The 17,566-nt window shown below is 38.2% G+C and overlaps 1 protein-coding gene across 1 annotated transcript in view; it reads left to right on the top strand.

Moving 5' to 3' along the window:
* Window positions 1-17,566, top strand: part of atrnl1a (attractin-like 1a) — a 179,826-nt gene that overhangs the window by 16,347 nt on the left and 145,913 nt on the right. Inside the window, exons 2-10 of the mRNA XM_079472803.1 lie at window positions 810-893; window positions 1,109-1,222; window positions 3,074-3,202; window positions 3,348-3,556; window positions 4,708-4,882; window positions 5,008-5,095; window positions 6,583-6,838; window positions 10,779-10,962; window positions 12,906-13,060. Of these exons, the coding sequence (XP_079328929.1) occupies window positions 810-893; window positions 1,109-1,222; window positions 3,074-3,202; window positions 3,348-3,556; window positions 4,708-4,882; window positions 5,008-5,095; window positions 6,583-6,838; window positions 10,779-10,962; window positions 12,906-13,060 (1,394 nt within the window). The remainder of the gene's footprint in view (window positions 1-809; window positions 894-1,108; window positions 1,223-3,073; window positions 3,203-3,347; window positions 3,557-4,707; window positions 4,883-5,007; window positions 5,096-6,582; window positions 6,839-10,778; window positions 10,963-12,905; window positions 13,061-17,566) is intronic.

Raw genomic sequence — 17,566 nt, 5'->3', positions numbered from 1 at the left:
TTGGAAACAGGACCAGTGAACCGGCTAGGGACAGAGGGACGCTGTGGCTAGATAAAGGGAAACACTACAGAGGACTTATTACACAAGGAGGGTGACAGGAATTAAACACTAAAGGAAAGCTAACAGGAGGATTGCAAGAGGCAGGTGAGGGGAATGAAACACTAAGGGAAAGATGGACCAGGGACGGTGACAAGACTAAACACTAATGCGCCACTAACAGGGAGACAAGGGGGCGGGGCTAAAGGATGCGACACCGGAGAGAGAGCATGACGTGACAAACCAAAACAATGCCCTTTCTCCACACAAAACACATGGGACTGACATGATCCTGCGACAAGACTCGAGAGGCAGGATCATGACACAAATTTGATGTCCTGAGGGTATTGCTTTTAGTACTGCCTTAGGTTCAGTTCAACTATCAAAATATGCACAACATGGACAAACACTTAACTTTTAGGTATTAGCTGGACAACAGTATTTGGCAAAAAAGGCAAACTACAGCGTATCGGGTGACGTGTTTTTTATTAAAATGCATAGGAAAACAAAGAACACACAATAATGAATACATTGCCTGTAATTGTACTTTATTCCCACCATATACACCACTATGTAACATGTGTATTCAATTGCATCTTCAATAATATATCTGAAATATCACATTTAGCAGTCCAGTCAGTTTTCAATCATTTTCTGGGTGCAGAGAGTAATGGATGGTCTATTTTTGAACACTCCCTTTCACACTAATCCCATACTCTTTCTTGCCTCCGTTTCAAAGGCCACTTTGACATTTCAATTATGTGTCTTGTCAGGTTAACAGAATCATCAGGATACCTCACCGATGGACCAATTAACTACAAGTACAAGACGAAGTGTACTTGGCTCATTGAAGGATAGTAAGTATTGCTGTATCAATTCGATTGGTCTGTTATTTATCTTGCTGTTTGTTTGCATGTTTTTCTAAAGTATTTCTAAATTAAGATCATCTTAAAGAAAGGTTAAATTGATTTTATATTTATTACAAGGCTCTCTGGAATACTTCATTCTGATTCTGAATATCTGTTGTGGATATATCTTTGCTGTTTGTTAAATATTTTAAATCTTCTTTTAGCCCAAATGCTGTGCTAAGGTTAAGGTTCAACCATTTTGCCACAGAGTGCAGTTGGGATCACATGTATGTCTTTGATGGAGACTCCATTTATGCAACTTTGGTAGCTGTTTTCAGGTGAGATCACTATAATAACAAAATGACAATATGTTCTTTCATATGTGAACAACTTCCTGCAGTGTCATTCCATATTATGAAACTAATTTCACTCTTCTTGTCTCACTCTATTTGTATACTTCAATAATATATCATTAAATTAATGAAAATAGGGTATACATTTTTGCATAGATAAATTGAACACGTGGCACTGTTACTCAGCTCTCTGGCCTAAATGAATCTTCCGCATTTCAACCAACATGTGTACAGTAATAAACAACAGTTCTTTTTCTCAACATGTAGATACTGTTGGATGTCTTTTTATTGTTGTGCGATGCAATCATAACTTTCATCATCAGCATAAGAAATCTGCCCAGAAATTTCACAAGGTGTTATTTACAACTGAGGTGTTATTGTTTGACATGATGGACCTCTGCTGGGCTTTTGAAAAACTGACAGAGGGTGCTCCACAATACTTCCGAAGAGCCTCTTACTTTGCAGTTTATGAGTTTAACACTAGATGCATAGAATGCACAGTTAACTGCACATGTCTATTCACAAATTTCTGAACCGTAAACAAAGCATGTCAGGTACAAGGTACAGTTTTCGTGATGGTTTTTTTATAATGCTTTGAACCATTCAACAAAAAGACATACAATATACATATTACATCCAGAGGAGCAAGGCAAAGAAAAGAAAAGACATACAAAACAAGACTTTTAAATTATATAAAAATAGTTTGAAAGATGAACATAATTTAAACGTTTTCACAGCTATTTTAGTGGTACAAGGTACAGGTGTTTTTGACTTCATCGTCTGCTTGACATCAAAGTACAGCGGAATGCGACGCTGAAAAGCAGTTCTCGAAACATTCTCGCGGTACTGCGCTGATATATGCCTTGCCTGCCTGCGCATGTTGCCTAATAATGAAGTCGAACACAATTTTGACTTCTCTTTGACCCAAAGAGCAAGCGCATACTTTTTCGTGTGCAGCCATGGAATGATGCCTGTGCTTGTTGCTCGTGCGTAAATCCGCCAATGGGAAAACTGATGGTTTGATTTCGAAATCACTGCTTGATCCTGATAACTTGTCTTTATTTATCAACGGGCCTGGCAGGAATGTTGATGACAATTATATATGTTTAAACTTAATTATGTTTACTACCTAACAAAGTGTTGACACAAATGAAGAGCTTAGATTCATCAGAAAATCACGTGAGGTCAGGGAACATAAGCATTGGTGCATCATGACTTTTATCTTTGAGGAAGTTCACCGGAGACATAATTGCCAATATTTGTTGGATGCTGACTGTATAATAATAATGATTTATGTTGGTTTATGGCCAGTTCATGTATTTGTTATAGTTTATTGGTTTCAGAGAACTTGCAGTATGTATTACTGGATGCACATTACGTTTTTGTCGGCCAATGCTTATAGTGTCCTTATCTTGCTTAAGTTGTCTTCGCTATTTTAACTGTTATCTGTTATCGTTCTGTTACCTTCAGTGTGTGTGCGTTTTTGTATCTTTGCGTTTCCGGTGTCTGAGTATCAACTTTAGTTGAAACAATGAATGTCAGCTTACTTTTTCTGCATATTGAAATACATTTGAAGAGTTTGCTTCCAAAATGAGATAACTCAAAAATCAATTTATATCAATCAAACTGCAGTTGGTTTGTTTTGATTTAAGCCATAATAACTCAAACCATACAGCTTATTAACACAATAAAACACAAAAACATGATGACATAAAAAAAAACATTGAGTTATCTCATTTTGAAAACTCTTCATTTATTACGGTTTTTGTTTGTTGGTCAGTGGAACCTGTGTACTAGTGTGTGTGTGTGTTTGACTTTTTACTGCTGTTTCTTCAGTGGTCTAGTTGTACCAGAAGCAAAAGGAAATGAGACGATTCCAGAGGTGACCACCACATCTGGATACGCAATGTTGCACTTTTTTAGTGACGCCGCCTACAACCTTACAGGATTCAACATCTTTTATTCGTGAGTATTGTTGTAAAAGACACAATGTGTAAACTATTCGCTCATATTACAGCGACATGTTTCTTGTGCATTGTTAGAGTTTGTTAGATCATTTTTAATACATTTTGGTATCGTGAGCGATCTCTCTCTTCAATTTTCTATTTAGGATAAACTCCTGTCCTAATAACTGTTCGGGTCACGGGAGGTGTACTACAAGCAACTCTATCTCTAGCAGTGTGTACTGTGAGTGTGAGCGATACTGGAAAGGTGAGGCCTGTGATATTCCCTACTGCTCAGATGATTGTGGGAGTCCTGACCGCGGGTACTGTGACCTCACCGGAGAGAAACTCTGTGTCTGCAATGACAGCTGGCAAGGTGAGGGGTGACCAATTGTACAGATGTTTTACCAAGTTGCACTAGGCTTATAACATATCTCCATTCTATTTTCAGATTTTGTGGCTGATATTTGAATACTTGTTAACCTTTAATGAATTCAGACCTGTTCAACATTGGACAAGCTACTGTTTTATGAATGAGAAACATATAATTAATGATACAGGTGTCATGGGGTTGTTTCAGAAGAACAGTGCCACCTGCTGGATATGCAATAATTGAACGAGGCACATTTAATATGTAAAAAGGCAAATGGAGTTAACATGGAGTTAATTATGCATGACTTTTGCAGTTCATTTGAACCTATTTTTTGTTAGAAATAGATGGAGTGGGGTGTGTTGGAAGGACATTTTTGCTGGTAGTTTGGTCAATTTAAACAAAAGAACATTGTTGAATTTGCATTTGGATGCAAGGTTTGGCACATCACTAAGTGCAAGATGAGCCTTTAGTATTTTTGTTCATTGTTTTATAAAAGATGTGTATTCGCATAACCTGAATTACTTAAACGAAGATTGCAACATTAGATCCCAGTCTACAAATGTGTTCAGTCATGTTTTAATTACATGTTTTACACGTGAAAGGGTTTCCTAATAAACAGAGGAGACGATATTATATATTTTTTAATATGTTTAGGCCTATGCTGGGGATTGCTGGAAAAGACAGAACTGACTGTCACCCGTGCAAAGCTCCATAATCTTGTTCTGGATTCAGATAAATTATTTTTTACCAACCACTAGCTGTCAGTGTTGGACAAGTTTTATAAACGTTTTCTCTACCTGCATCTCTGAAGAGTTTGTCTTTCAACTACATGGTGCTGTTTGAACAACCTGACAAACAAATGTTGGGGACTATACACATTTATTTTTTAGCCATTTTATTACTTAATTTAGAACATACTCCTACTAACTCATAGATTTATTTCTAGAATCTGATGCATTTTAACTTTTGAAATTCAAGGTATGTCAAAACTCGACTTGATAATTCCATGGAAATACATAGCATATCGTTTTTCATAAATGTACTGTATGCTGTAGTGTAGGTGTTCATTAATCCACATTAATTTAATAGACACTTAAAACAGTCTTACATTTAGTTTTCCGTCGGATGCTGATTTGTTTTCTTTTCTATCTCAGGTCCAGATTGTTCTCTCAAAGTCCCCTCTGCGGAGCCATACTGGTTTTTGCCTAACGTGAAGCCTGATGGACAGTCACTAGGACGGGCCTCCCATAAAGCAGTGGTTCATGGGAAGCTGATGTGGGTGATTGGAGGATATACCTTCAACTACAGCTCCTTCCAGATGGTTATTAAGTAAGTTCTGCTGCCTGGTGACATCATAAACCAACAATTTCAACTCCACTTCATGCAGAAATCTGAGATCAAACCTTAGTCATAGTTATGGATTTACTATCTTTCGTATTTTTTCTATTTTGCAGCTATAATTTAGAGAGCAGCACATGGGATGTAGTGCCGATCAACAGTGCCCCCCTGCAGCGCTATGGGCATTCTCTGGCTGTCTACAAGGTCATTTACATTTTACAATCACCATACTTTACATAACAAAGCCTCTCTGAGTAGATTTGCCTAATATTGTTTGGATCATTGATTGATTCACAATAGAGAACGTAGAATGTAGTTTAGCTATAGGGTTAGCTACATGTTGAGTTGATCCACATGTTTTTAAAGTGATTTTAAAGCAACAGCACCCACTAGTGTTATTTAAAAATAGTTTTAAATAGAAATGTTTCAGGAAAGAAAGCATGACAATGCTCCATATTATCTATGCAGATTTTTGTGTTGCATTTTGACAATGGCAAAGTTTTATTAAGGTTTTTGATCTTTTTTAAAAAATCATACTTTATGGTCTCTTGGTTTATTTTGCACTCTTTGAGTTCCTCATTGTTAATAGTCTCCTTTCCTTTGTGAGCAATTGGATAGGTTAAGGTGAAGAGTGAACAACATAATGAGAGAGAAAGATGCGTTTCACCCTAGTACAAGTGATTTTTAGTCACTCTTTAGAAAGTCCTTATCCGTAGTTCCCTCCACATCTCACAGACAGACTGTCAATCAAACATAGCTTAGCTTGATTTATCATACTGGAAAATAAAAAGATTTGTTTTGTGTAGGCTGACCGTGTCTGTTGCAAGCTTCTGGTTTTTAGGGGTGCATAGAAAAGCTTTGTTGCATTGGCCGGGAATCGAACCCGGGCCTCCCGCGTGGCAGGCGAGAATTCTACCACTGAACCACCAATGCTTACATTAGAGCTTCTGGCTTGTGTGGGCTGGTGGTCATGTGGGCCACATGGGGCTTGTGAATCCAATGCTTGGAGAAACCGAAAGGACTGGGTGAAAGATGTTAAATTGAGAATAAAATGAGTACCCTGAAAGTACCCTCACTTGCCCCTCGTTAAGAGGATGGACCTTTTTCGTCAGTGGATTGTGTTAACTGGTCTCACAGAGCTATGAAAACCAAGTTGGCAGAGTCAAAGGCATAGTTAAAGTACAAAACAGGATAGTTATATAATAAAGGAATGGTTGGTGAGGGGCGTAATCCCCACACAGTCCAAGACCTCCTATATAAGCATTGGTGGTTCAGTGGTAGAATTCTCGCCTGCCACGCGGGAGGCCCGGGTTCGATTCCCGGCCAATGCAACAAAGCTTTTCTTAAAACGCTGTGTGTGAAAAATCTGAACGGAAAAACTACTTCTGTGATAGTCATCTAAGTCATAGATACTTTAAATATTCTATTTTTAAATCTATTCAACTTGATATTGAGTTTGCATCCCTGTAAAAGGCAATAATTTACAAACGCAATGGCGAATCACTACGAGACTTGGTAGTGGACTTTTTCCCAGACACAGTGTATTGATTGATTTAATACACTGGAGAATATGTGCTCCTGTGATGAAGGAAAATTGGTGTCCAACTTTTGCTCACCTTGAGGAGATGTAATGCTAGCACAGAAACTCTTTTTTTTAAATGCAACATTGAAATATTCAGTACTCTTTGTAGGAGGAAATCTACATGTTTGGCGGTAAGCTGGATGCAGGTCCTGGGAACGTCACAGATGAGCTGTGGGTGTTAAATACAAATATCCGATCGTGGTCCCTCAGGACTCCAAGCCCTGTACTGCACACTCAAAATTTTGCTGTGGAGGGACATAGTGCACATATAGTGGATAACAGATATGGAGAGCCCATCATGGTGGTGCTGTTTGGCTATTCGCCCATTTATAGCTACCTGAACCACATCCAGGAGTACAGCATTGGTAAGTACTAATGTTCACATAGAATGATATTGATGAAATTGTTTCAAACTGGTTTTATGTCCATCGAACCGACAACTGGAGTCCCTCCGGCTTCCAGCAGAGGGCAGTGAGTGTATTATAAAGTGTTGTAAGCGTAATTATATAGCCTGACACAAAGAGTTGACATGGCTAGACTCATTAAAGTTAAATTTTCTACTTTCTATTCTATTAGTGGAGTTTTCTACTCGACTCATTCCACTCTGTTACACACACACACACACACACACACACGCACACGCACACACACACACACACACACACACACACACACACACACACACACACACACACACTCAAACACACTCATTAAGAAGTGCTGGTACCTGAACCTCACTGTCTGGGATTGAACAGTGATTAATGTGTCTGAGCTCTGTTGAGACTCCACTTAAATCCATCTCTCTAACACTTTCTCTCTTTAAATGAATACACAAGGTTATTAGAGATGTTGAGAATGGCAATATTACCCTACTCTGCATTTCTAAACAAAATTACGAACACAGAGTGATGCAATTTATGTATATAAACTTTTATAAATCTAAAATGCAACAAAACAGGATCGTAACATGTCAGACAGTCAATGAAACGCAGAGGCATGCATTTAACCTTATAAAATCCTTTGAATCTTCTGTGTCATTTACATACGGTTCATTCATCCGTCATCATTTTGGAAAAAATGTTCCTATCTTTACCTGATCGATCCTGAAAATATTTACAAAACTGCTAAAGCGTCCTTTTTGTGAACACTTTTTGAATGTTTACCCGATATTTAAAACATTAAAAATGTGTATTTCTTTCGATCCTACGCAAGCATTTTTTGTTATTTTCCAAATTGTTTATTTTACCCCTCTCTTTTCTAAATTGTTTGGGTTAAAGGATTTTCTAAATGAGCAATTCCATTCACACGTTTTTCCAATAGTTTTCACCACAGTGATAGGTCAGATGTCAATATTTTATTGTTTAAATACCAATGTGAAGTTTGTTTTTTAAAGTATTTTTAGTTGTTAAAGCCTAGTTTTTTCATATTAACTAATGCCGATACACAGGTGTTTTTTAATATGAAAAGAAAGGCATTTAAACTATAAAAATCTGTCCATGGATGTGGAATCTTTTTTTGTTTACTAGCAAGAATCCAATTTTTTTAATTAATTTAATATACTGGTAATACATTTTAATTGGTAATAAAACTTTATTTGTCAATTTATATTTTAAAATGCTGGAAAACCACAGGTTAACATTCAGATTAATCATTCTGACTATGCTTGCATAAAGAATTTACAAAGAAAATCTGGCCTGTAGTTTCATTTCATATGCTCATTTTGTGGTTTTATGGTTGACTTGAATGTTCAAATAATTTAGTTGTATTGGTATTAAGTATTAAAGTTGTTGCATGGGTCCAGTCCACCACATGTAATAAAACTATGAAAAAAAAAACATTGTTTGCATTGGCCGGGAATCGAACCCGGGCCTCCCGCGTGGCAGGCGAGAATTCTACCACTGAACCACCAATGCTTGAATGAGAAGGTTGTTGAGGGAAGTTTCTGCAACTCTACCAACAGAACTTCATTCTCCTGATTTAGAAACGTGTTTGGAAATGCTTGGAAACACACACATTTGTGGATCTTCATAAGCATTGGTGGTTCAGTGGTAGAATTCTCGCCTGCCACGCGGGAGGCCCGGGTTCGATTCCCGGCCAATGCAGCTTTTCTGCTTTGTTTTTTTTCCCTGTATGATTGTTTTCCTTGTTGTAATATCTTCTAATAATTGAACAATTATTGTTGAAATGGTCAGGCTATTTCAACAATAGCTTGACCACCACCTGTTGAGAGAACTGTTTTTTTTCATTTGTCTGTCAAGTATTCATAGTGTTTTAAGTAGTTTTTCAAAGGTTGTGAGAGATGTGGTGGACTGGACCACATTGGGAAGAATGTTCCACCAGGAGGGATTTGTGAAGGAGAATGAGCAGGAAAGCAATATAATGCCCTTATGAGAAGGCATTATAAGGTGCTGCTCGTTTGCTGAACGTAAGGTTCTTGATTGGGTGTAGGAGGATGTGAAAGTATGCCGGTGCAGATCCAGTGATAGTCCTGTAGGCAAACATCAGTGACTTGAACCTAATACGGAAGTATTAGGACGGTGAGATTGTGTTGGACCATGGGGTGTGCCGGAAACACGAGTCGTTCTGTCTTGGCCAGGGTTACCTGGAGGTGATGCTCTTTCATCCAAGCTGAGATGTCATCTAGGCAGGCTGTTATGGTGGTATCGTCTGGGTGTCGTCAGCATGAAAGTGATACGAGAAGCCGTGTGCCCGTATGATGGGTCCTAAGGATGTCATGTAAATTGAGAAAAGCAGCGTTCCAAGCACTGATCCCTGAGGGACCCCATACACAAAAAATTTCAGTCAGGCTTTAGACCGCATCATAGTACTGAAACTGTGCTCATTAGAATAACAAACGACCTGCATATAGAATCACATATCACTCCTAGTCCTGCTTGACCTTAGTGCTGCGTTCGTTACTATTGACCATAACATACTTCTAGATCGCTAACACATTTATACCGCTATTCAGGGACAGGCACTACAATGGTTCTGTTCTTACTTATCATCAAATAATCATCAAATCATCAAATCTAATGATCATCAAATCATCAAATCTAATGCAAGTAAATTATGGATTCCACTGCTATGCAGATGATATTCAGCTATATTTCTCATCAAGACCAGATGATTCCTCCCAGCTATCCAAATTGTGCATCGAAGATATAAAATATTGGATGACTTGTAATTTCCTTAATTTTAAATTCTAATAAAACTTGAATATTACTTATTGGACCAAAGACACGTGAATCCGAATATTTCGGATTATAACCTGCAAGTTGAAGGCTGTACTTTTACTCAACCAAATATAGTAAGAGATCTAGGCGTTATATTAGACAGCAAACTTTCATTTCGAAATCACTTCTCAAATGTCACAAAAACAGCCTTTTTCCATAAGAAATGTTGCCAAATTACGAAATATTCTATGTGTTGCTGACAAGGGAAGCTATTTCATGCTTTGTAACCTCAAGACTTGACTACTGTAGTGCACTACTTAGTGGTTGTCCTGCATTGTCAATACACAAACTACAGTTAGTTCAGAATGCAGCTGCCAGAGTTCTTAACAGGTCCAGAAAATACAATCACATAACCCCAATGTTGTCAACCCTTCACTGGCTACCCATTAAGTATCGTATTGACTTCAAAGTTCTTTTAAATCATCTATTAAGCCTTAAACGGTTTAGCCCCTACCTACATAACAGAGCTTCTATCACATTACAACCCATCACGCTCTCAAAGATCTCATAACCCATAACTTTTGATAACACCTAGAATAAGTAAATCCACCACAGGTGGTCGAGCTTTCTCTTCGCACCTAAACTCTGGAATAGCCTTCCCGACACTATTCAAGGATCAGACACCCTCGCCCAATATAAATCTAGATTAAAGAGCCATCTTTTGGGCCAAGCATTGAAAATATGCTAAATAAACCACCGGGAGACTACATTTATTAGATATTATTTACTAGAATAATTTACATTGTTCTATAAACACCATGTAATGTGCTGTGTTTTACCTTTTTTGTATTTTTCAGTTTTCGTATTGTCTCCTGTAAAGCTGCTTTGACAATGCACATTGTGAAAAGCACCACATAAATAAAATTGAATTGAATTTATATCCAAGCACCACTGTATCTACTATATGTGTATATGCAAAGACGTTACTGTAGAACAGCACTTTTTTTTTCTTTTCTTGAATTATTTTCTTGAATTGAATACTATGAATTATGTTTGTCCAATGAAACTAAGTGATTCTGCACATGTAGATCAATGTTTTTTTTGAGACTTGAATCTCACTCTTTGTCAGGCACTAACTCCTGGTCAGTGGCAGAGACGAATGGAGCGTTGGTGCAAGGAGGATATGGCCACAGCAGTGTCTTTGACAGGTCTTCACATTCCATATACGTCCATGGGGGATACAAAGCCTTTCCTGCCAACAAATATGGCCTAGTGGATCACTTATACCGCTACCAGGTCCACACACGCACCTGGTGAGTATTTACACTGTGTGCATTTTATACTATTAAAGTATTAATAAAAAGAGTTGGTAAACATGATTACAATAATGGCAGGTTTCTTTTTGTTGATTGGGCAATTCAAGGCCGAATATTTAGAATGTAAATTATGACATTTTTTAAAAATTTTACATAACTTGAACTAGCCCTTTAAGTCTGGCTCTGGTTGACCACTTAACTAAATGCATTGCATGTATTGTACCTACTTTGTAAATTAATTCATTTTTTTCCATTTGCCTTTGTGTAATGCATATGGTCTTCACATAGTGCATGCATACAGTCAATTGACCCTTTGCAACAGATTGACAGGCGATCTGACCAATCATAACACGATATTATGTGACCCTGTGACTGACCACCTTTTTGTCCGACAAACAAACCAGTCCCTAAACCTGCCGTAGTAGTAGAGCTTTGGTGAATAATATGAATAAATTGCATATTAGTTTTTGTAATAGTAAACAGAGAGAGATATACCAAACTTTAATGGACGTTCACACTATAATGATAAACAGTAACTAAGTTATAACTTTTAAAAATCATTCTAAATGAATGAGAATAGCAGAGTTCACATCATAACTATACCAATACACATAACAGACTCAATATTGTTGGAATCATTAATGTACGAATTACAGACCAAAGCGTTTGGGAATTGCTGATATAATACTTATTAATATATTACTTACATATGTATAACAAGTATGAGCTAACTTTGCGTCCCTGTGATGACACATTTGAAGTGACATTTTCAGCAATGAAGTCGTAAAGCAACAGCCTATTTCCTTAAAGAGGACATAACATAAGATCATGTAAATAACATTTCAAGCAGTGTGTAATGTTGCCGTGTTTAAAAGTAAGCAGTCTGCCTAGTTGTAAATCCGAAGGTGGATGAATAACAAAGTTATTGAGTTGGAAAAAAGGGAGTCGAATCTGAATAACACAAACGAGTCGTCCCTAGTCCGATTCGCTACCTGCCGCGGATTAACGTCACTACATATAGTCCCCGCCTATGTTTTTCCTAGGACTGCCCGTGAAAACTTCACTCTTCTCCCCCAAACCCTGTAGCTTGTGAGCCTCATTCGCGACCAATCACAGCACACTAAACCATCTGACAAAGCACCTCAGGCTAGGCTAGCGTAAGTAAGAACAACTACCTTTTATTACAAAATAATTGTGTTTTTACACCTTTGTACATAAACTTGTTGTTGGACACTCCATAAACCAAAGTAGGACCTTAAAATTGCTTAGTTATGTACTCTTTAAAATTTAGTAAATATCAGGGCCCGGTTGCAAGAAACCCTGTAGGGTAACAAAGCCCTTTATACTGTTAAAATTAGAATCTAGGGTTTTCTTACCCTAGGGGGTTTCTTGCAACCAGGCCCAGGTCCTATGTTGTAAGGACGTTTTTGTCCCATTGTAGCTGAAATCTAATTCTAGGTTTATGTCGGGAGGTTACGTAAAATGTGCAATGCAGGTTTTTTTGGGGACAATTATAAATGCAATGCTGGTTGCAGTGCAAGAGAAAGCAGTCATTCTCATCTGTTGAAACATGTGCAGTTCGGTAGCACATTAAAGGCAATTATGCAACTTTTCACTAAAAACATCAAAATTCTAAAGTAATAGGGAAGCAGAAATACAGTATAAACTAGTTGACTTCACTGACCTAGTCATGTTGATCATGTTGACCCAGTTCCTATACTGTTGTATTGTGTGTGTGTATATATGCGCAAGTGATGGATGCATGTGTGATTGTGTGTGGAAAGATATCCCTATGGTGCCATATTAGTGACGGTGTCTGTCTGCGTATCTGACCTGCCCTGTGGAGAGTGACCTTCAGACCAACTGTTTCATCCCATAAGCTCAACATGCGCACGCACTGCATTACAAAAGCAAATGGATCGTGTGTTTTGCCTCTGCAGGTTTATTCTGAAGGAAAGTGGCCTGGCGAGATATCTTCACTCTGTTGTGCTGATCAGTGGAGTTCTGCTGGTGTTCGGGGGAAACACACATAATGACACCTCGCTCAGTAACGGGGCCAAGTGCTTCTCATCAGACTTCCTCTCCTATGACATCGGTATGGGCCACCTGCGATCTCACTTCTCTGTTTTCTTACAAATGTACTTCCCTAAAGGTGAAGTGTAAGATTGCAAATCGATATTCATAAATAATGTTTATTTCTAAAATATACGGAATAAATTGTGATCTGCAGCGTTTACATACTTCTATATTGTCATAAATTACTTTAAACATTAGAGCATCTGTGCCAATAGAAGACAATTGACTGCTTCCATTTACGTTTTGTGGAGCAAAAATGACCCACTTCACCTTTAAAAAAGTTTATTAAAATGCATTTTATCCATAAAGCAAAGAAATGTGTTTGCCATCTACGAGTGCGCCATGGTTTCATCAAGCCCATGTTGATATACCCATATATGTGAGTAACGACTCTTGAGTATGAATGGACCGGCCAGTGGCATATTCTAAAAAATCAGATGGCATGCACTCTCAGCGCTACAGTTACTGTAAATTGTTTCATTCAAACTGCTGCAGTGTGATTTTACTGACAGTTCATTATAGAAAGCTGATAAGCCAGTGCACATCTACTGGAATGCACAGTTGTGTCATAATAGAACCTCCCAGAATATTGCCGACATAAGCGAGACGACAGGATGCGATGAGTGCTTGTGTGGTTTCTGTAATACGATCTTCGGTAATACCTTCACAGAAGACCTCCCAGGGCAGGACACCTCAAATAGCCTGCATGCCACCCGTGTATCGCTCTCACTTTCTGAGTGTCTGTGGCTCTGTTCCAAAGCCTAGATAGTTTCTTATGTATGTAGGCAGCTCCTTAAAGGGGTTTGGGTTAAAGTTAAAAGTTAAAGACAAACTTTAACATGGGACTTAATTATTAATGCATTGTATAGCATTTTTTTGCTGAAATGTCCCGATTTTGTGCATTAAATGTTGTAATTAAAACTACTAGACGTTCTCAAATGACAAAAATTATCTACATAGTACTCATGTATAGTAAAAATAAAGAGTTAAAAAGACTTGCCCATGACTGATATTCTCATCCTCAGTAAAATGTTTTATAGACTGTTTAATAGTTGAACACATACAAAGATATGTACATTAAGTTAGATTTTATGTGAAGAAACAGATCCACCAGTAACTTTCAAATAGCTAACGAGTTTAAAACGTAATATTGTCTTGTCATGCTGTGTACATGACTTTTTTCATTCTCATTACAGATACAGGTGACCGGCATATTAAAAATGCTGCACGTATAATTTTCTATTCAAATATTATTAATTCATGGCTTATGTATGATTAATAAAAACGTAGGCATCATGTTTGCGTCAATATTTTTAGCAAAACATGATATGGGTTTGACAGTTTTAAATGGTTACTGTAATGAGAATTGATTTAAATAAAATTGTGTTAAACTGTCAGTCAGTTTAGAAATGAATACTTTTTTAATTCTATAATAATGTTTGAAACCAAGACTTAGTGAGTGTCACCTGTCTATATAGATGTAATGCAGCAGCTTGGTAGATGTTTTAAGACGAGAAATTGTGTACTTCTCTAGTCATAAAGATAATTTACAAAGCTCTAAGTATAAACACAGGTGGGGGATGTAAAACATAACTTTCCAAATATCCTCAGCACGACCTTTCTCAAGGCACGACCTTTCTCAAGGCAAGACCTCTGATGGATTACTGCTGAAACCTTTGACCTCTGTTGTGAACTTGTGTAATGTGTGGCCGTGGGCATCTGTCTGGTGCGGGCTGTCGAGGGGGGTTGGTAAGGTGTTGATGATGGTAACTGCATGGTACGTGTTTCATTTCTTTACTCGCTGGGTGGTGCTGTGTGACAGTGCTTTTTTCGCTCGTGTGCAACTTTATTCTGCAGAGTTAGGTGCATGACACTTTAAATAATCGTTTATAATGGGGCGATATACCTAGCAAAGAGTGTGCGTCATGTTCTGCATTGCCGTGAAATATTAAACACCAATTAACATACACAACATATTTCAGCTCCTCCTCTGAGACCGGTGATGACTTTTACGGTTGTTGTTTCGGCACTGGTTTACTTTGTCCCTGTGGATTGTGGAGCGTGCAATGGGTTTACTGCCACCATTGGAATCTTTGTGAGACGTCTTTGCCTAATCTGAGTCTTGTATAGGAGACTTTACGAGAGGAACATCCCTAAGTGATTTAAGGCTTTCTTTTCAGTGATGACAGTAATATTTAGCCATCATTAAATCCTCATATGAAGCAGTCGAATGCCAGTGGGCCAGATGGTGTCTCCTCTTTTATGAATATCCGTTTTGACTCTGTTGTACAGTACCTGAGTTGGAGGGGGAATTAAGAAAGCAAAAGAAACGCGTGAACACTGAGGAATGTCAGGTGATATTTCTTGAAATGGTTTGTCAAAATCAAGACACATTCAAATTCACAGCTGTGATACTTTGAGCCTTGTGTAGCACTAATACCCGAGTTTAGCACAAACCATCTGCAATCTACTTTAACCATTCCTTGTGGATTTAACCCCACAATGCTTCATACTTCAATAAAAGTGGAGCCACATCTACCGCTTTCACCCGGTGCTCCTATTACTGCTGTGTGCTCTGTGAAGTATTTGTCACAATTATGGACTTGTTGCTGGTTCTCTTCTGTTGTTTGGGTGATGGGAGTTGTCATTTTGTAGGTTTGGCTCTGTGCACTTGAAGCACTTTGTCTGATTGCAGGGTGTAAACTCCAGAAGTTTGCTTGGACAGCCTTTCCTGGCTTAACCTATACTGGCAGCAAGAGCGTCTCTGCATATCCATCACAACCACTGAAGCACTGGCCCAAACTAACCCCACTCACTTCGCTCATTTAATTTAATTCATTAAGAAAAGCAAATTAGTCTTATTTTTTAATCACCAGCAGGCTTAAGGTAAATGCTTCTATGCTGTTGCTCATAACTGTTGGTCGCATTGTTTAATTTATGGAGGTAATTCTTTCCTAAAATATGTATGAATCATAATGAATTAATTCTTTGGTTTTATTTAGTTAAAGTAGGTTACTTGAAAATATGTTTTTGAACTGTTTAGTAGAGACCTTTAAAAGCAACATTGTAATGTTGTGCCTTTTTGTACGTCTGTTCTGTTAACTTCTGTTTTAAAGGAGAGAATTGTTTCTATTTTATAAAAAACAAAAGCAAAAATTCAGTGCGTCCGGAAAGTATTCACAGCGCTTCACTTTTTCCACATTTTGTCATGTTACAGCCTTATTGCAAAATGGATTCAATTCTTTATTTTCATTAAAATAATTCATTAAATTCTACAAACAATACCCCATCATGACAACATGAAAGAAGTTTGTTTGAAATCTTTGCAAATTTATTTCAAATACAAAACAAAAAAGCACATTTTCACAGCCTTTGCCATGACACTCAAAATTAAGCTTAGGTGCATCCTGTTTCCGCTGATCTTCCTTGAGATGTTTTCACAACTTGATTGGAGTCCATCGGCATGTGAAGAGAAACGCGCTGTTTTGGGATTTGTCTTTTTAAGTGCAAATGAGCTGTTAGTCTCCGCTCCCTTCTCAGCAGAAAACGTAGCCAGGGTTGTGAACCTGTGCTTCCAACGACAACGCAAGAGAATGAGAAACGCTGTGTCTCGTCTTTAAACACCAAACACATTGTTTTCTATACCTATTTACCCCGGGGCCATTGGCGAAGGCGCTCAGGTCCCCGTTGGTCGCATCACGTTTTCTCTAAGTGAAAGTGACGTTACACAGGACAATCCAGAGTCGCGTTTTAACATACCATACACATTGCTTTCTATGGGGGAATGGACAAACGTGTTACAGTGACATTTTATCTACTTTTAAGTTGCCACAGGTCCCTGAGGTCTTACTTAAAAATACCGGTACTTGCAGTGCTTGCATAATATCTTTATCTGCAGCTTTGCTTCTTTCAGTCTGGAGGATTTCTTGTCATGAACCACAGAGGGAGAGAACCCAAGTGCAGGCAGACACAGGGATGAAGGGATTAACAAAGACTTTAATATAAAACACGGCAAAACAAACATCCACGATGGGAAAACACTAACTAAACTGGATACAAAAAACAGAAAACAAACTCATCCCACAAGGGGGGCAAACATAAACTACTAGGAATTAAACAAAGAACTTGGAACCATACAAACACTACTACAAGACCAGACCAGACCAGACCAGACCAGACCAGACCAGACCAGACCAGACCAGAAAACTTAGAAACATGTACAGGGAACAGGTACAGCTATAACGAACGAGCACAAGACAATAGACAAGAGGGCATTTTATAGGGAGACTAACAAAGGAGATAACAATGGGCAGGTGTGGGTACTGAAACACTCAAGGGAGGTTAACGAGACAAAAGGGCGGGAAACACTGACGAGACACGAGAAAGCACATGGCAAGTCAGAATCAAAACAAAGCCATGTCTTTCTCACACAAAACCTAAGGCTATGCCATGACTCCGCTGCAAGACTAAGAATAAACATGACATGATGGCGGAATCATGACATTTCTATTGAAAACTAAATAAA

This window comes from Barbatula barbatula (assembly GCF_947034865.1).
Source record: "Barbatula barbatula genome assembly, chromosome: 14".
Lineage (NCBI taxonomy): Eukaryota > Metazoa > Chordata > Actinopteri > Cypriniformes > Nemacheilidae > Barbatula > Barbatula barbatula.
The sequence above is the reverse complement of the archived record's forward strand: the minus strand, read 5'-3'. Positions and strand labels throughout refer to the sequence as shown.